Below are 19,783 nucleotides of genomic sequence, written 5' to 3' on the forward strand. Positions count from 1 at the left end.
AATAAACTGAGGGTTACTGGAGGGGTTGTGGGGGGGGGGAGCTAAATGGGTAAGGGGCATTAAGGAATCTACTCCAGAAATCATTGTTTCACTATATGCTAACTAATTTGGATGTAAATTTTAAAAAATTAAAAACTGTGATAGCTAAAAATAAAAACAGAAATGTAAAATACTGTCATGAAAATTACTCCAAATGAGAAAAAAGATCAAGATAGAAAGTAGGTAAGATTACAAAATTAAAAAGCCAATCCAAGAAATCCAACACCTGACCAATAGGAGTTTCAAAAAGAACAGAAAAAGCACAAGGAGGAAATTATTAAAGAAATAATAAACATTCCTAGAATTAAGGTGACTGCTCATGAAATTGAAATGGCCTACCAAGTATCCAACACAATCATTGTAAAATTTCAGAATTTCAGAATAGAGAATCCTGTAAGCTTTTGGAAAAAGAGAAACACCAAAAGAGGTTTCATATTGGGCAGTGGAAGCAAAACAGCATCAGATTTCTCAAAAGTAACATTGGAGGCTAAAAGCTAGTGGAAAAAAATGCCTTAGAAGTTCAAATAGAAATTCATTTTCTACCTAGAATTCTATACCTGGCCAAGTCATCCATCAAATATAATGCTATTATATAGATATTTTCATTCATTCCGAGACAAAAAAACATGCCTCCCAAGCACATTTCTTGAAAGCTTCAGCAACGCAAAAAGTAAGGCAAGAGAAGGAAGACATAAGAAGCTGGAAATGGGACCCAACACATAAGAGGAACAAATAGAAATCCTAAAACAATAGGTCTGCACCAGATCTAGAAAATAACCAGTCCAGACTGGTACAGGAGGAAAAAGAGTGGTGGGAGGGAGGTTTCCAAAATTAAAAAAAAAAAAAAAAATCAAGTTGATGGATTATAAGAGGTGTTTGAATATTTACAAAAACATTAACAGGTGTCTGACATCAGATGGATCATTTAGGGGAAAAAACTAGAGACCGGTATGCAAGAAACCAAGCAAATGAAAACATGAGTCAACTACTAATTCCAGGTTCATGTGGGCAGAGGCAGAATTTGTTCACTGTTGAGTGAACAACATTTATGTGGTTATTATAATGGAAAAGCTGATTACTGGTTTAATGCAAAATTGTGATTCCACTACAATGGAAGGAGAAGGGAAAGAGAAAAGTAAAAAGAGAGGAGATGTGAGAAAAAGCTTTACCCACAGCACTCATAAGAGGAAGTCAACAGATGATGTGTAAAATGGGTTAATCAAGAAAATAAGCATATTGAGAAATATGGAAATACATATCGAAGAAGTCATCTTTCAGAACTGGAGGCTGCTGCTGGGGGCCAGGTTAGGATGGAGGGGTGAAGCAGGATCCTGCTTATCTACCTTATACATCACTCAGTACATGATTTTTAAAATGTATTCAAGTATGATTTAGATTAGTGTAAAATTAATTCTTCAGAAGAAAGAAGGCAAGTAGCCGCTTGGTGATCTGACATCATTAATGATGAATAACAGGAAGAGATATTATCAAAGGAAAAGGATCCTTCAGGAGAGAGTCTTACTGAATGAAACAGACAAGAAGACAAGAGAATCTGAGTGTTAGAGATGGAATCCAGGAACTTTAAAGAGAATTGAATTAGGGAGAAGTTCCTCAACTATATGATAGTTACACTGAATTCATCATATTGAAATTTTATTCAGTTAACACTCATCAATCACAAAGCACAAAGATGTTGGCCTTGTGCTCAAATGCTTAAGGTCCAGTGGAGAGACTGGAGAGTCTCCAGACTGGAGACTAGAAGTTATGGGAACATTAAAGGACTCAAGGAAAATCACCTACTCTCATGAGTACACCAGACGAGTAAGAGGGAGATACAAACCACTCAGCTTCCAAAGGCATAAAGCTTTCGAATAAGACTTAGGACATTCCAAGGAGCGGAGCGCATCTCAATCTAGACCCTTTCTGCTTTGGTGTCCTCAGTGCAACATACTGCCCCAAATGAGTTTCCACAAAGCTAGGGGGTCTGATCTCAGAAACTCAATTCTTTTGCTTCACTCCTGATGTATTTAGGAATTTAAAAAACACAAGATTCTTTTAGGTGCTGGCCAGAAATAACCGCTATAGTGGGACAGAGAAGACCCCAGTGGGTTATTGGGTTGACCAGAAAGAAAACAGGAAAGACCAGGAAAACTGGTGATCATATCATTATCTGCAAGAGCAAAATTTTGGAAACTGGACCTCAGGCAGATTATCTCTGAACCCAGAAGGGACTTTCTTGTGGTGATCTTCCAAATAGTACTGAAAGAAATAACTACAAATGACTTCTCCTAACAGCCACCACATAAGTTTGAGTTGTCAAAGGCCCCAGCAATATGCATGGAAGCTGTAAAGTGCTTACGGACAAGACGTGCTAGTGCAGCAAAGGGAGTGTTGAAAAGAAATGAAAACAGAATATGCTCTCATATTTTTTTTAGAAAAGTAGAGTTGGATGGAGCTTTGAGGTCATGTGGTCTAGGCTTTCCCAAACTTTGATCATTTGCCTACCACTTTCATTTTATTCCCCTTACTATAGATTACTTCATATTTTTCTTTTAAGTTCATGATTCCTAGACACCACGGGCTTCATATGATGTTATATTTTTCTAACGCACACTAAAACTACTAAAATAAAAAGCATTTGCCAGCAGGCCACACTTTGGCAAACACTCATTGAAAAACCAAGGGGCATAACCTTGGCGGCGTAGTGGACTGATCCATGAGACAGACAATCTTCTCCAGATCTGACTGTCCAGATGTGCCTGTGAGGTACCCCTAACCTTACCACGGAAGCGTCTCATGGTTTTTTTACAACCTAGTTTTTCTGCAGTTGGAATGTTAACCAAAAGTGCAAACTTAATTGTGTTTTATATACTTACTAAGAAGGTATATCAAAATTGAGCTAATCTTGAAAAAGTAGATATGGTTATAGGAGTTAGTAACAAATCCTAATCTTGGGAGGTGGCAGAACATACATTGCAAAGAGCAAGGAATTCTCTCGGGGCGGGGGGGGGGGGGGGGGGCGGGTTGAACAGCTGCATGGTTTTTCTTTATATTTTTCCCATCTTTTACATTTTCTGTAGTAAACATTTATTACTTTTATAATCAATAGGACATAATATTTTTTAAGTCTAGATTTTGAAGTCATTCCAACCCAGATTTATAGGCTGACTCAGCCATTTAAAGCCTTTTGTGATCTCAAGTAAGTAAAATTCTCTGAGACTTGATTTTTGAATTGATAAAATAAGAGACAGTGAAATCCCCAAAGGGTTGTGGTGGGGGTCTTATGAAAAGCTACCATTACAGTGCCTGGCATGCAGTTGTAATCAATAAATGTTCATTCTCACTCTCTCCCTATATGACACATGAACTTTTTCTAAAGAAAACTGATATAACAGTCCCTTTACAATGATCCCCACTCAAAGTCAAATCCATAAGGCCCTGCCCTTGTTACCTGGACTGAGGCTGATCCCTTCCAGTTCAAGTACTGCTCTAGTTCTGTGCCCTTGGCCCGGGCCTTGGAGGAGTCAAACACTTTCCTCTTGGAACTCTGCATCCTACTGCAGGCGTTGGAGTGTCTCTCCAGTCTGAGCAACAGGAACTTGCGTCCACAATGGCTACATTCGCCAAGTTCTGGCTCCTCGGTAGAACAGCTGGAAACTGAGGAGTCTGGTGCCCTAGACAGACTAGAATTGCTGGTGGATCCCCGTGAAGCACGGCCTGGCACTCCTGAAGACTGAGAGAACTCTTTTGGTGGCCCTGAGACTAAGTCTCGGATTTTGTTATTGCTTGCCACCAGTCTTTCCCTTTTGAGCTTCTGTATTCCATAATCAGAGAACTGGAGTGGACTAGAATTTTCTTGAGGCCATCCTCTAGTTTCATCCTCTCCCCTGTGTCTGCTGAAGACCTCCTCAGCCCCCAGTTCTGGGGAGAAGGTAGATTTGTATGTGGTGTTGCTATTACCTTTAACTCTCCTCCTGGGGAATGTCATTCTCTGTAGCTCTCTTTTTTCATTTTCCTTAGCCTGTTCCTTTTCTTTCTGGATCCTTCTGAGTTCCTCCTCTGTCTTCTTCAGCTTTTCCCTTAGGAGGGTCTCTTTTCTTCGGATTTCCTCCCGTAAGCTCTCCCCTGCAGCTTCTAGTCTTTGGATCTGCACCCGTTCAGTCCTGTTGGGATATGCCACCACGGCCCTCTCCTCCTGTGTGGCAGCAACAGCACAAACCCCAGATGAATTCTCCCAGTTCCTTGAACCAACGCTGCTGTATGGAAACCCTCTTGGTTCAGGGGCTCTTGGAGAGACATTCTGGTCCCCATCAATGGCAGCCTCACTCGTACTATGAGACTTCCTGTGGAACACAGGTTTCAGTGGGTATGCCCGGTCCACCCCAACTCGCTTCTTTGTAAAGGGGATGAATTCCTGGTTATCTGCTTTGGGATACCAGGACTGAGGATCTGATGAGTAAAACAAACCCTTTGCTTGGCCCTGGGGACTGCTTCTGGAATCCTGCTGGCTGATTCCAACACACTGGGGATAGGAGTAGCTCCAAGCTTTGCTGTACATGTTCCATTTGGAGGGAGTGTAGAGATTCTCCGGCATCAGCTCTTTGTTGCTCAAAAGCTTCTGCTGGAAATTGTTCCTTGGGTGCCCCATTGAGGACCGCTGAGAAGAGTCACCTTTTTCACAGGGCTCTTGCTTAGCTGAGAGGAGCCCTGGAGCTTCTGCTTTATTATATGGGAGCATAACGCCCACAGGCAGATGTGGCGCCAACTGGAGACCAGCCATTCAGGGACTGGACTGAAGCCTAGGGGAGATTTAAACCAGATATCTGTAAGGAGTTTGTCTGAGGTTCACCCCAGCTGCTAAAGTAAACTGTTTCCACATTTGTCCTACCTACATATTCTCTTGAACTTCTTAGGAACAGTGGTGTTGGGTATGCCAGAGCTTTCCTCCAATAAGCATTTGGTGAATGCTTATTATTTCCTGTGGGTACTTAACTAGGTCCTGAGAATAGAAAAACGAACGTGACACGGGTGTTCCTGCCACCTAGCTTTATTCCAGTACCAGCCTCTGCCATACACAGTGATGCTCCTGCCATACGCAGTATGGATGGGTGGAAAGATTTAATGGCAAGAGCTATCGAATTGAAAGTCAAGGTTTAGGCCTGTGACACAGCACAAGCAGCTTCCCCTTGCTGGCTCGGTTCTTCACCCATAAACTGAACGTTTCGCTCAGTTACATGACTGGCATTTAGGGACCTTAGGACTCCGAATCCAGCCCTATCATTTCACAGGTGAGTAAACTAAGGCCCAGAGGTAAGTGACTGGCACAAGAGAGCTCTCAGGGCTTGGCTCTTGCTGGCACCGTGCTTGACTCCAAACACAGAGGCCGCTCAGGGCCTGCAGCAGGTGCCTGGCTGCCAAACTCTCACCCAAGAAGTCCCGGCGGTGCGGACGGTGGAAGGTCTGTAACCTGAGAGCTGGGGGCCACCTGACCTGGCCGCTGCAGCTTTTAGATCCGGAATGCCGAAGTCACGCTCTGTGCTACGAGGTCAGCCGGGGCGCCCCCACTGGGGATTCCGCTGTGGGAACAAGCCCTCGCTCTTCTGTCCATGGAGCCCTTGGGGGGGTCGAGGCGCTGACCCCATGTCTGTCCCCCCCTTCCGCGTACCTGAGTCACTGGCGACCGTTCCTGCTCAGGGGAAGCACCAGGACTTAGTTTTCCAGACCAGACCCCCACCTCAACCGACCGCCGCGCAGGCGCTCTCAGGTGGCCTCTGTTATTCCCGTTGCCTGGAGACGGGAGCGCGTGCGCGCCCCGCCCCTTCTCTAGCCGCGAACGCAGCCCGGCCGGCGCGCGCAGGCGCAGTCCGCATGCGGTCGGGAGCGGCCCGCGGGGGGAGGGGGGGTGTGGTCAGTTTGAGTGTCACTTGACCCGGTGTCCCGCCAACTCTGCAGCTCTGTCCCGCCCTGCCCTTGGGGAACGGGAGAGGGGGCGGGAGAGGCTCTTCTGGGGCTCCATCAAAGAACTTGTATTTTTCTGAGAACGATGCTCCCAGACCCTGGGGTGTGCCCTTCTCTGGCAAAAGACAGAGCCCCTAGATGTGCCTTGGAGTCGTTCTGCCGCAGGATTCCGGTGTCCGCCCACTTAGCGGGAGTGGGCCTGCTGATAGCCTTTCTTAGCACGCTCGGCTGCTTTGTACGGGCCCCAGGTATGGCTGTCCATCTGTACTTTTCTTCCCCACTAGTGTGGAACTTGCGGTCAAATTTTAGCAACTTGGCTAGGTTTTGCTACTCAGTATCTCTCCGAGGTAGTTTTTGTAGCCAAGCTAATTATTTTGATATAATGTTTTACTCTCACGTGGTAACTCTGGCCGTCTCTTTGTGGGGCCCAACAGTGACTCAGCCAAGTGTAATGATAATAAAGTGAACTACCAGATCGAAAATAATCTGTATAACTTGGTTTCAACACTAAATGGTATTCTATAACTTGTTAACATTAGAAGAGCGTTTATTTGTCTTCAGGCTTCAGTTCATTTGTGTAAGCTGTTTGAAACAGGCAGTTTACTTTTTTCCTGTAACTACTCAAAAGATTAATGCACATGGGAAATAAAATGGACAGCAGTAGTCGGTGTTAATGCTTCAACATGTCATATTACAGCTTTATATGTTTCAGAGAAATTCCTTGGTGGGCCCTCCAGGGCAGTCCTTTCTGATTCCTTCTTTTCTTTTCTAGCTGATTCTACTGCTTTCTCTATATATGCAGTTTCAGACGTTTCCCGCTACTCCGACGGTCCCAATTATCTCAGCATCTGGCCTGCCTGTCATCAACTCCTACAGCTCCCCTCCACTCTGCCAGAATTTCCCAGGGTGCCCCCCTCCATCTTGCATTCCTTTCCTCTTGTTTCTGAGGGGAAAGAATCTTTCTCTTCGCATGAGTTCTGTTGAATTAGTCCCTTCCGGTACCCTCCAGGAATTGCCTCCATCACTGTATCCCTCCATCTTGTTTACCTCAAGTTGTATCTACCCCCACACTCCTTCTCTTTGGTTTTAACATATGTTTAACTTTCCCCTGCAAAACAAACCTCACTTCCCGTGACCTGCTGCTTCTCATCTTAGGTTCCCCTTCATTTCTCCTCTTCTCCGCAAGACTTCTTAATAGATAGCTGTACATTTGCGGTCCCCACTCTCTCATCTGCCCTCATTGTCCAGTCCGTTGTGGTCTGGCTTCCACCATTACCATTTTCTTTAACTGCCAGGCTGCCAATGACTTCCCGATAGCCAAAGACAAAAGCTATTTCTTCAGCCTATTCATCTGCCATCATTGATTTTTCCCTCCCTTGGAACTCTCTTCTCACTTGCTCTGATGTCTTCTTGGTTTCTTCTTTCATGTGCTTCCTCCATCTTCTTCCAGGTCTCTGACATTTATGTCTTTTCCTCACCTGCCTCCCAAATTTGGTGTTCTCCAAAGCCCTCTGGTTTCTCATATGTATGCAGTTCCAGACATTCTCTTCCTTAATGATTTCAACCAAATGCTGACATTTCTGGTCTCACCTATGTTTAAATGATATCCACCTTAACACTCTCTCCTTAGTTACAGACTCAAATTTCCAACAGCCCGTGTATCACCTTCACATGAGCGTTCCTCAGGAACCTCAAACTCGGTATGACAGAAAACAAACTCATGATCATCTCCCCGTTTCCCCATCTACTTCTTGTCCGGGGTTCTCCTTCATGCTGATAACGTGTCGTCTTCCACTCCTTCCCTTTGGTCACCCCTTCTGTTTCACTAGTCAGCAGGTTCTGTTGAATTTATTCTGCAATGTCTCATACATGACTGTTTCTTTCTTGTTTTTTTTTTTTTTTTACATTTATTTATTTATTTTGAGAGTATGTGTGTGTGTGCACAGCAGAGAAAGAGGGGGAGCAAAAGAATGCCAAACAGGCTCAAACATCGCAGAACCCAATGCAGGGCTCAAACTCACCAACCATGAGATCGCGACCTGAGCCGAAACCTAGAGTCGGTTGCTAAACCAAATGAGCCGTCCTGGCGCCCCTGTGACTGTTCCTTTATATTTCTACTGCCCTTGGTGAGTTCTTCCTCAGTTTCCATTCAGACAGCATCACTCTCCTAACTGCTATTCTTGCTTGCAACATCTGTTCCCAAAGCTCATTTTTTATGCTGCTGCCAGAGCAGTTATCCTACTACCTCCGACCCCCATCATTCTCCTACCTAGTGGCTTCTTCTTTACCTATATCTTTACTTATACCTTCTTTATCTTTCCCCTTCAAGTTGGAACACATAATTTAACGTGGTTTTTGGATCTGCCAGATGAGGTCCAGTCTACCTTTCCAGCCCTGCCTCTCCAGAGTCTAGCCCAGTGGGTAGCACCCCTGGCTGAGCTTTAGGACTCCCTGGAAAGCGATTTCTGGGGTGAGACCTGGGTATTGGTATTTTGAGAAGCTTCCCCCAATGTTCTATTGTTCAGCCAGGGTTGAGAACCCCTGGTCCAGCCACACCTGACTACTTGCACTCCCCGCCCCCCCCCCCCCCCACTTTCTTATCTCAGCAGTACTAACTTGCCTCAAGTTCCATGCGCTGGAAGGTGGGAGAGCGTAACATTTCTGGGAGTGGGCTCTGTACTCAGACTTCTGGAAGTAAATCCCAGCTCTATCACTTACTGGTCGTGGTTGTGTAACCTTGGATGATGTGCTGCTTCCTCCAAGAACACTTTCCCAATCTTCCCAGTCAAAATGAATCTTTTTGCTCCTTTGCCCTTTCAGATATCTTCTGTCCTTGTGGCAGGACAGGGCTGACTCATGATGAGCTCTCAGTGGATGGTCGTGGAATTGATGAGCATGTTGTACACTTTATTTGCATGCATAGTCATCCCTTATACTAAATAAACCCTTTAAAATTTTTTTAAGTGTTTTATTTATTATTTTTGAGAGTGAGAGTGCGAGAGGGGGAGGGACAGAGAGAGAGGGGAATAGAAGATCTGAAGTGGGCTCTGTGCTGACAGCAGCAAGCCCAATGCGGGGCCCAAACTCACAGATGTGAGATCATGACCTGAACTGATGTCAGACATTCAACCAACTGAGCCACTCAGGCACCCCCTAAATAAATTCTTTGAGGACAAAATTATATATCATTCATCTTTGTATATTTCTTTGTATATTCTACGTATGTCCCATATGTAGTAGACAATAGTTGTGGTTTTTTTTTTGTTTGTTTGTTTGTTTGTTTTAAATTCTATAGAGAAACTAGTTTTTTGTTTTGTTTTGCTTTGGGATTTTTTTGTCTTTTTTTTTTTTAATGAATTTTTCAGGGGTGCCTGGGTGGCTCCATCAGTTAAGCGTCCAACTTCAGCTCAGGTCATGATCTCGCAGTTTATGAGTTCGAGCCTCACATTGGGCTCTGTGCTGACTGCTCAGAGCCTGGAGCCTGCTTCAGATTTTGTGTCTCCCTCTCTCTCTCTGCCCCTCTCCTGCTTGTTCTCTCTCTCTCTCTCTCTCTCTCTCTCTCTCTCAAAAAAAAAACATTAAAAATGAATTTTAGAGAAAGAAATAACATCAGTCAGGCACTCTGTTTAGCATTATTTTCAAATATTTCCAAGTATAACATTCAATCCTGCTTCCCACCCCACCTTCACCCCCACTAAGGTTATATGATTCCTCAGGATCTGGATCCTCACTTTTCAGTGGGGGAACAAGCAAAATGGTTAATCTTTATGACTTCTGTTGCAAATCCACCTCACCTCGCCAAGTCTGCCTTCCTGGAATAATCACATATGGAGTCTTATATTATGAAAGGATGTAATGTATACAAGCAGTCCAAAGAGGAACAATAAACACCACAGTTTTCCTTCACATACATTCTTAATCATAAGGATAGCTGTATTCAAATGCCTGCAAGATGACTGTACTTTTAACAATCGTCAGCCACGACCCCCTTGACAATTCCCTTTTCTGGAAAGAAATTCATGCATTGTGGTCATTTGGCTTAGATTGATTGATTCAATTGTGATTCCAGGGCCGTGGGTTATTTTGCTTGTGTTTGTGATTGGTTGACTTAGATAAGCATTATTTGGAGTTTTCATAGTAAGCTAGAATTTCATGGGCAGCTTCCAGAAGCACAGAAGGAAAAATAACTGCTGTTGGGACCTCTCTATTCACTTATCTCCCTTGCTACCAATTCCAGACTTGGGCATGGCCCAAAATTTGAAGAGAACTGAAAGAAAAAGGGCAGAAAGTTACCAGGAATACCTCAGAGACATCATGGGCTCTGTTCCAGATCACTGCAATAAAGTGAAGGTTGCGATAAAGTGAATCAAATAGAAATATAACTTTTATATGCATTGCTTTCCCAGTGTATTATATTGTAGTCTATTAAGTATGCAATTGCATTATGTCTTTAAAAAGTGCCCATACCTTAATTTGAAAAATACTTTGCTAAAAAATGCTAACCATTATCTGAGCTTTCAGTGAATCATAATCACTGATCATAGATCACCATAACAAATATGATAATGATTAAAAAGTTTGATGTATCGTGAGAATTACCAAAGGATAACTCAGAGACACAAAGTGAGCAAATGCTGCTGGAAAAAAAAAAAAAAAAAAATGATGCTGTTAGACTTAATCAATGCAGGATTGCCAATGTGTCCTATTCAATTTATTTGTTTATGGTATTTAATGTCTATCATCTATCTCCCACTTCCAAAATTTAAGTTCCTCCCGACCAGTGATCCTTTTTGTCCGCTAATGTAGGTCAACCACCTAGAAATGTGCCTGGGACACAGAACGCTTTCAGTAAATATTCACTGAGTGAGTAAATTTATCTCAAGTGCTTCTTCACGTGTGTCTTTCTCCCCACGAGAAAAATGAGAAAAGGGGTGCGCTTAGACACCGAGGTTGGGGGAGGCCTGTGTCTGTAGAATGAGAGCTAAGACTCTGGACAGATCCCGGACCCAAGGTTTACCGGCGCTCCCAGACTAGCCCGATGGAAATCCCGCCTTCTGGGCGGGACCTGGACCGAGGGCGCCGTTTCTGATTGGTCATACGAGGTGATGGGCATGGGAGACAGCGAAGGAGGAGCCGTTCTCTAGGCTTCCGGGCGCCGAGGTTACAGGACTGTGGGAACCGTTGGGGTGCGGGTCGCCGGTGTAGTCCCTTGCGCCTGACAAGAGGACGTGAAGGGTGAGCCTGGGACAGGGCCCCGTGGCGTGCTCATAGTTTGATTACCCCTAAAATGTTGGTAGGAGGTGATTCTGGTGGCCGAGGGGACCAGGTCCGTGGGAAGAGGAAGGGATGGAGAGGGAGCCAGGTGAGAGATGGGTTTAGGAAGGTAGTTGGATAAGCAGGTAATTGCCCCAACAGGGGCCTCTGTGGGCATTTGTGACCCGTAGCTCTTTGGCCTGGGTGATTTCCTGTCACTTACAATATCCGCGCTTGCACGTATTCGCTTCTGTGCTCTGAAGTTCGAGGATCATTATGTCAGGGAGAGGTCGCAGGGGTTACAGATGGAGACGTGTGGGTATGGCCCTTTCTTCTTCAGGATTTGGGGTCCTGGAATAAGATACCGAGCTCTTTACTTTTCTGCTTTTCTGGTCCCTGACAGGTATGAGCATGAACATGGCAGAAGGGGACACCCTGATATCAGTGGATTATGAGATTTTTGGGAAGGTCCAAGGGGTGTTTTTCCGCAAATACACTCAGGTATGTGGCCTACAAGCTTTGGGGACATAGCTAGGCTATGTGTATGGGAACAAGAGACAGTGTTCCTAACAAATGTGTTTTGGGAGATGCTGGCTGTCTGGTAGCCGCATGGTATTTTGTAGAGCAATGGGTATGAAAATGCTTTGTAGTGAGTGAAATACAATGTAAATGGCAGAATCATCTGCTGTTACTATCGGTCTTTCATGACAATGGTACCAGAGTACCTAAACACTTATTAATGAGCGTCTCTCGGGGCGCCTGGGTGGCGCAGTCGGTTAAGCGGCCGACTTCAGCCAGGTCACGATCTCGCGGTCCGGGAGTTCGAGCCCCGCGTCGGGCTCTGGGCTGATGGCTCAGAGCCTGGAGCCTGTTTCCGATTCTGTGTCTCCCTCTCTCTCTGCCCCTCCCCCGTTCATGCTCTGTCTCTCTCTGTCCCAAAAATAAAATAAATAAACGTTGGAAAAAAAAAATTTTTTTTAATGAGCGTCTCTCTTCCCCAGGGGAATCGAGGGCTTTCCCAGTTCTCCCTGTTGTGGCCTCATCAAACGAGATCACAATTCTTGTAGGAAAGCTAACATTGGTCAGATGGCATTTAGATGAACTATTGATAAATTATGCAATTTATGTAATTGTTTCCTCTGAAGCTGCTGCATTTTCTTCAGACCTCTTTTATTTCTTCCATCTACCCCATTCCCCCACTTGATTCCTTCCTACTCATTATGGCTTTGAAAGAAGAGTTACCTTTTCAAGCTAAAGCTTTTCTAATAAAAATACCTTACGTATCCCAGGGTAAGTAATGGTAACATTGAACATGGAGTCTAGTATTCCTACTAGAGTAATAGAGAGTAATTGTGGACATGAACAAACCATTGACAGCCAGACTCTACCTCTGCCTTAATGTCACTCACCTCCCCTCAACTTGCACACACCGCTGCAATCTCAGTTTGCTTTCTGTCTCTGTAAGAGGATATCAGGCCTTCCCACTGTATTGCCAACCCCAAAGATAATGAGTTAAGACTGAAGAACAAGAAGTGTCACAGTCCTGGTACTGTGGGACAGAAAATTCAATCCTGCATCTTCGAAATATGAATGGTATATGTCATACCTCTTTTTCCAATCACTTGCAAATCAGTTCCCCCTGTTTCATACTCATACATGAAGTGCTTGTTGAAAAAGAGAACTGCTGAAAAGTTAAAGCAAGAGCTATGTTCCAATTAGCTTTGGTACCAAGTATGCAGTGTAAATTCCTGTGTCTTAGTAAATTGAGGTGATAGCGTCAAAGATTAAAGTTGTTGAGGGAAAGGACCCGGCAGTATTATAGCCCATCTTTCTCTACTGTCCCCTCACCCCTTATGTCAGTGCCATGCCGTCTTGATTATTGTAGCTTTGAAGTAAATTTTGAAATTGGGATGTGTGAGTCCTTCAGATTTGTTCTTCCTTTTCAAGATTATTTTTGTCTATTCTGGGTCCTTTATGTTTCCATGTGAATCTTACCATTAATTTGTCAATTTCTACAAGAAGGCAGCTGGGATTTTAATAGAGACTGCTTAAAATCTGTAGATCATGGGGCGCCCTGGGTGGCTCAGTTGATTAAGTGTCTGACTTCGGCTCAGGTCATGATCTCTCAGTTCGTGGGTTCAAGCCCTGCATTGGGCTCTGTGCTGACAACTCAGAACCTGCTTCAGATTCTGTGTTTCCCTCTCTCTGTGCCCCTACCCTGCTTGCACTCTATCTCTCGTTCTCTCAAAAATAAATAAGCATTTAAAAAAATTTCTAAAAATCTGTAGATCAATTTAGGAAGTATTGTCATTTTAACAATATTGTCTTCCATTTTTGAGCATGGGATGTCTTTCCATTTATTTACATCTTCTTTAATTTCTTTCAACAATATTTTACAGTTGTCCATAAGTAAATCTGGTACTTCTTTTGTTAAATTTAGTCCTAAGAAATGTATTACATTCGGGGCGCCTGGGTGGCTCAGTCGGTTAAGCGGCCGACTTCGGCTCAGGTCATGATCTCACAGTCCGTGAGTTCAAGCCCCGCGTCGGGCTCTGTGCTGACAGCTCAGAGCCTGGAGCCTGTTTCGGATTCTGTGTCTCCCTCTCTCTGACCCTTTCCCGTTCATGCTCTGTCTCTCTCTGTCTCAAAAATAAATAAACGTTAAAAAAAAATTTTTTTAATAAAAAAATGTATTATATTAAATGCTATTATAAATGGAACTGTTCCCTTAGTTTCATTTTTCATTGTTCGTTGACAGTGTATAGAAATACAATTGATTTTTGCATATTCATCTTATATCCTGCAATCTTGTGAACTTGTTTACTAGTTCTAATTTGTGTGTGTGAGTTTATCCCCTAAGATTTTTCTGTATATGAGATATGTCATCTGTGAGTAAAGGTAGTTTTACATCTTCCTTTCCACTTTGAATGCCTTTTATTTCTTCTTCCCTGCCCTGGCTAGAACCTCCAGTATAATATTAAGTAGATGTGGCAAGGGCCACTTGTCTTGTTCCTGATCACAGGAGAAAGTGTTCAACCTTCCACTATTAGTTATGATGTTAGCTGTGGGTTTTTCACAGATACCTTTTTATTAGGTTGAGGATGTTCCCTTCTATTCCGAGTTTGAGTGTTCAATTTTGTCAAATGCTTTTCCTTCATCTATGACATGATCATCTGGTTTCATCCGGTTTCTGTTTTATTTGCTAATATGGTATGTTACATTGTTTTATTAATATCATGCTTATAATTAATATGATTTTTTAAGCTATAGTGTATTGATTTTTCTATGTTGAACCAACCTTGCATTGCTAGGATAAACCCCAATTTTTCTTTGGTGTGCCATCCTTTTTATATGTTGCTGTATTTGGTTTGTTCATGTTTTGTTGAGTTTTGCATCCATATTCACAACTAATATTAGCTTAGAGTTTTGGGGTTTGTTTTTTTTTTTTTTTCTTGTGATGTCTTTGCCCAGTTTTGATGTGAGGGTAATACTGGCTTAATAGAATGATTTGGGAAGAGTTTTCTTTTGTTTTGTGGAAGAATTTGTGAAGGGTTGGTGAAAGAGTCTTCTTTAAACATTTGATATAATTCACCTCTGAAGCCGTTTAGTCCTGGGCTTTTCTTTGTGGGAAGTTTTAAATTACTAAGTCAGTCTCTTTATTTAGTACAGGTCTATTCACATTGTCTATTTCTTCTTGGGCCAGTTTCAGTAGTTTGAGTCTTTCTAAGAATCTTCCCTTTTCATCTAAGTCATGTAATTTGTTGCTACCCAATTGTTTATGGTATTCCCTTATAGTCCTTTTTATTTTTGTAAGCTTGATGGTGATGTCCCCTCTTTAATTACTGATTTTAGTAATTTGAGCCTTCTCTCTCTTTTTCTTTATCAGTCTAGCTAAAGGTTTGGCAATTTTTGATCTTTCTAAAGAACCAACTTTTTGTTTCAGTGATTTTCCTCTTTTTTTCCATTCTCTGTTTTATTAGCCCCTACTCTAATCTTTATTATTTTTATCTTTCTGCTTGTTTTGAATTTTGGCTTGATCTTCGTTTTCTAGTTTCCTAAGATGGAAGTCTAGGTTATTGATCTGAAAGGACTTTCTGTTTATTTATTTATTTACATTTATTTATTTTTGAGAGACAGAGCATGAGCAGGGGAGGGGCAGAGAGAGAGGGAGACACAGAATCGGAAGCAGGCTCCAGGCTCCGAGCTGTCAGCAGAGCCTGGCGCAGGGCTCAAACCCACAAACCGCTAGATCATGACCTGAGCCAAAGTCGGACGCTCAACTGACCGAGCCACCCAGGTGCCCCTGCAAGGACTTTCTTTTTAGATGGAGACTGGAGTTGGTGATTATATTCCTTAAAATAATGTTTTCAGAATATGGTTATGAGGAAGAATTAGCTTCCTGTAATTTTCTTAGGAACAAACACTGTTCATTTATTTCGATAGATATTCAAAACTGAACATGATTCAGCAACATTATGCTATCACTTAAAAATATACTATCATTTAAAAATAAGAACAGAATAGGGGAACCTAGGTGGCTCAGTCGGTTAAGCGTCCAACTCTTGATAGCAGCTCAGGTTGTGATCTTACTTCTGTGAGATCAAGCCCTATGTTGGGCTGTGTGGTAAGCAGAGCCTGCTTGGGATTCTCTCCCTCTCTCTCTCTTTTTTATTTTTATTTATTTATTTTTTTAAAACGTTTATTTTATTTTTTTGAGACACAGAGAGACAGAGCATGAACGGGGGAGGGTCAGAGAGAGGGAGACACAGAATCTGAAACAGGCTCCAGGCTCTGAGCTGTCAGCACAGAGCCCGATGTGGGGCTCAAACTCACGGACCGTGAGATCATGACCTGAGCTGAAGTCAGCCGCTTAACCGACTGAGCCACCCAGGCGCCCCATCTCTTTTTCTTTTTTAAAAAAGGTTTTTAAGTATGTATGTATGTATGTATGTATGTATTTATAGTGTATTCATTTTGAGAGAGAGAGAGAAAGAGCACACACAAAAGCCAGGGAGAGAGAAAGAGAAAATCCCAGGCAGGCTCTGAGCTGTCAGTGCAGAGCCCAACACAGGGCTTGATCCCACAAACAGTGAGATCATAACTTGAGTGGAAATCAAGAGTCAGATGCTCAACCAACTGAGCCACCCAGGTGCCCCTCCCTCTCTCTCTCTGACTCTCCCCTGTTTTCTCTCTCAAAATAAATAAATAGACTTTAAAAATAAAAGTAAGAACAGGGGCACATGGGTGGCTCAGTTGGTTAAGCATCCAACTCTTGGTTTTGGCTCAGGTCATGATCTCAGGCTTTTGTGGGTTCAAGCCCTGTGTTGGGCTCTGCACTGACAGCCTGCTTGGGATTCTCTCTCTCTTCCTCCCTCTCTGCCCCTCCCCCACTTGTGCTGTCTGTGCCTCTCTCAAAACAAATAAATACATTTTTGAAAAAATAAAAATAGGGGCGCCTGGGTGGCTTGGTCGGTTAAGCGTCCGACTTCGGCTCAGGTCGTGATCTCACGGTCCGTGAGTTCGAGCCCCGCGTCAGGCTCTGTGCTGACAGCTCAGAGCCTGGAGCCTGCTTCCGATTCTGTGTCTCCCTCTCTCTCTGCCCCTCCCCTGTTCATGCTCTGTCTCTCTCTGTCTCAAAAATAAATAAACGTCAAAAAAAAAAATTGAAAAAAGAAAAAGAAAATAAGAACAGAATCAAATGCACAAATAAAACCTACAGGAAACTCCTATAGGAAATTCCCATTCTCAACACCAATCAAACTTGGGAGTGTTTTTTTCTGCTCTCAGGAGTTCAGATAAATCACACTGCAATTTAAAGATTATTGTGACTTTATAAACTCCTGCTCAAAACTTAATATAATCATTATTATATCTAGTTACCATATAAGGTAACTTCTAAGATGTAAGGATATCGGACCCTCCTAGGTTAATTTGAAGCAGAAGAGTGCAATTGTTATACAAAGTCAATTGGATGTAGTCCTTCCTTGAAATCCATTCTCTGTGTTTTTGTTCTTTTTTTTTTTTTTTTTTTTAATGCCACCATTTTGGCACTTAATGCGTGCTGTAGGTATCTTCTATTTTTCTTCATTCCTTAATTTTCTCTGTATCCCTTAAATTGGTTACTTATTTGACGGCAGCCTCTCTGTTCATTATACAAACATGTCTTTGCTTTGAACATAACTGATATGATAGATACTTTAGTTTCTCATCAAACATGGTTTGGCCGTGCATAACATTTTCTTTGGCCTACTGCAGCAATTTACATTTTCTTTGGCCTACTGCAGCAATTTCCCATATTTATTAGGTCACTACTCTGGCATTTGGGCACGCAGTCATGTTAACTCCCATTTTCTTTTGTAACCCAATTCCTTCCATTTACATAGGTTACTTTATTTATTTATTTATTTTTTTAATTTTTTTTTTCAACGTTTATTTATTTTTGGGACAGAGAGAGACAGAGCATGAACGGGCGAGGGGCAGAGAGAGAGGGAGACACAGAATCGGAAACAGGCTCCAGGCTCCGAGCCATCAGCCCAGAGCCCGACGCGGGGCTCGAACTCCCGGACCGCGAGATCGTGACCTGGCTGAAGTCGGACGCTTAACCGACTGCGCCACCCAGGCGCCCCTACATAGGTTACTTTAACAATAAATTTTATAATATCTCTGCTTGCAAATTTTACCAAAAAAAAAAAATTACCTGTAAACATTGCTACCTTTCCCAGTTTTTCAGTCATTCCACAGTTTAATGACTTAAAGGAAAGAACGTTGGAAAGGCTAAGAGAAAAGCAACTACGATGATTAGATGGTATTCATAAACTTATTCAATTTAAAGGTGCTGTGATTATTTAGACAGAAAGAAAAGAAAATCAAATAAAAACCTAATAGTTATATAGTCTCATGAAACTTTGATGTTCAGAGGCTAATCACTATATGATTTTTCCTGCCCTAGGAGGAGGAGAGAGAGTGGGCTTTGGATGTAACGTAAAGACTTTGGGTTAGACAGTTTTTCTGTAGTGAGAACACAGGAATGAGTTGCCCAGGAAATAATGATTTAAACAAAAAATTTTTTTAACGTTTATTTATTTTTGAGACAGAGAGAGACAGAGCATGAACAGGGGAGGGGCAGAGAGAGAGGGAGACACAGAATCTGAAACAGGCTCCGGGCTCTGAGCTGTCAGCACAGAGCCTGACATGGGGCTCGAACTCACGGACCGTGAGATCGTGACCTGAGCCGAAGTCGGACGCTTAACCGACCGAGCCACCCAGGCGCCCCGATTTTTAAAGATATAATGGACACTCGTTCATCTGGATTTGTTTAGGTGTGGTCCTGGCTAAAGACAAAGAGAAGGATCAGATAACTTCATGCTTTTTCTGTTTAATATACCCACCAGATTCTTGATTAGGAGAAAGGAAAATGAGCAAGATACAGCCCAGTATCCTAACAACAATCAGCCTTAGGGAATCATTTTGAAAGCATCTGATTTGCTTTAGTACTTAAGTCTTTAGTACTTGACCAAACTGATTACATAATGAAAATTTCTAGTGCCTGGGTTTTATAGGGTAGAAGAAGGAAATGGCGTCAAGTGGCCAACTCTTCATGTTAAGGTCAATGAGATTCTCCTTGCTGTAGTTCTGTTTTGACTGTTCTGGACAATATCAAATTAGTTTCAGTGGCTTGATTCTAGGCCAAGATTCTGGCAACAGATTGTAGTCGCACTGTTTTCAATCTCACTGGATTTTTCTCTCTCTCATATTTTTCTTTCCCTTAGGCTGAGGGTAAAAAGCTGGGATTGGTTGGCTGGGTCCAGAACACTGACCAGGGCACAGTGCAAGGACAATTGCAAGGTCCCATCTCTGAAGTGCGTCATATGCAGGAATGGCTTGAGACAAGAGGAAGTCCCAAATCGCATATCGATAGAGCAAACTTCAGGAATGAGAAAGTCATCATAAAGTTGGATTACTCAGATTTCCAGATTGTGAAATAATGGCCCGAATTTAAATTTTCTAAGATAAACTCACTGGTTTTGTTTTTATTAGTAATATAGAACTATTCTGTGTTCAGTATTAGAATTTGTCAGTAAGTTATGTTAGTATCAGATATTTGAATATCACTGTATATGTATGATAGAAGGATGACAACTAACTATTCATAATTCTAATAAATAAAAACACATTAGAACCTTCTGTGTAGGGTACTTTCTTTGGTGAACTTCATTTTGGGCAAAATAAGAGGTATTTACTCAGCAAACATCTATGGGAAGAGAATTTTGAGGTAATTTAAAGAGAGCTGAAAGAAAAAGAAATTATTTGAATCATTTTAAAAAATTGTTTTCGGGGCGCCTGGGTGGCGCAGTCGGTTAAGCGTCCGACTTCAGCCAGGTCACGATCTCGCGGTCCGTGAGTTCGAGCCCCGCATCGGGCTCTGGGCTGATGGCTCAGAGCCTGGAGCCTGTTTCCGATTCTGTGTCTCCCTCTCTCTCTGCTCCTCCCCCGTTCATGCTCTGTCTCTCTCTGTCCCAAAAATAAATAAACG

At 42.8% G+C, this 19,783-nt stretch overlaps 2 protein-coding genes across 7 annotated transcripts in view; one reads left to right on the plus strand and one right to left on the minus strand.

Moving 5' to 3' along the window:
- The window catches only part of ZC2HC1C (zinc finger C2HC-type containing 1C), a 48,909-nt gene extending 43,068 nt beyond the window's left edge, over positions 1-5,841 (minus strand). For 2 of the 5 annotated variants that reach the window (XM_086709248.1, XM_086709246.1), the window contains exons 1-2: positions 5,705-5,841; positions 3,491-4,838 (exon numbers count right to left, since the gene is read on the minus strand). In XM_086709248.1, the coding sequence (XP_086565374.1) occupies positions 3,491-4,819 (1,329 nt within the window). In that variant the 5' untranslated portion in view covers positions 4,820-4,838; positions 5,705-5,841. Of the gene's footprint in view, positions 1-3,490; positions 5,039-5,704 lie in introns of all 5 variants that reach the window. The other 3 variants (XM_086709245.1, XM_025919904.2, XM_086709244.1) reach the window with 3 other exon arrangements.
- Positions 5,842-5,982: 141 nt separating this feature from the next.
- On the plus strand, positions 5,983-19,434 carry ACYP1 (acylphosphatase 1). Of its 2 annotated transcripts, none has more exons than XM_086709250.1 (3): positions 5,983-6,245; positions 11,654-11,751; positions 19,020-19,434. In XM_086709250.1, the coding sequence occupies exons 1-3, from the start codon at positions 6,083-6,085 to the stop codon at positions 19,233-19,235; spliced, it is 477 nt and encodes a 158-aa protein (XP_086565376.1). In that variant the 5' UTR covers positions 5,983-6,082; the 3' UTR covers positions 19,236-19,434. The 2 variants fall into 2 exon arrangements, with proteins under 2 accessions (XP_086565376.1, XP_025775241.1); XM_025919456.2 differs by lacking the exon at positions 5,983-6,245 and adding an exon at positions 11,106-11,232.
- The last annotated feature ends 349 nt before the right edge of the window (positions 19,435-19,783 follow it).

Source organism: Puma concolor, chromosome B3 (genome assembly GCF_028749965.1).
Source record: "Puma concolor isolate L17-30 chromosome B3, mPumCon1.1.hap2, whole genome shotgun sequence".
Lineage (NCBI taxonomy): Eukaryota > Metazoa > Chordata > Mammalia > Carnivora > Felidae > Puma > Puma concolor.

What these genes read in the sequence shown, in the direction of transcription:
- ACYP1 (XM_086709250.1), top strand. Translation starts at nt 6,083, where the DNA reads ATGCTCCCAGACCCTGGGGTGTGCCCTTCTCTGGCAAAAGACAGAGCC. An exon ending in CTGCTTTGTACGGGCCCCAG is followed by an intron (nt 6,246 to 11,653) that starts GTATGGCTGTCC and finishes GGTCCCTGACAG; the next exon opens with GTATGAGCATGAACATGGCA. An exon ending in TTTTCCGCAAATACACTCAG is followed by an intron (nt 11,752 to 19,019) that starts GTATGTGGCCTA and finishes TCTTTCCCTTAG; the next exon opens with GCTGAGGGTAAAAAGCTGGG.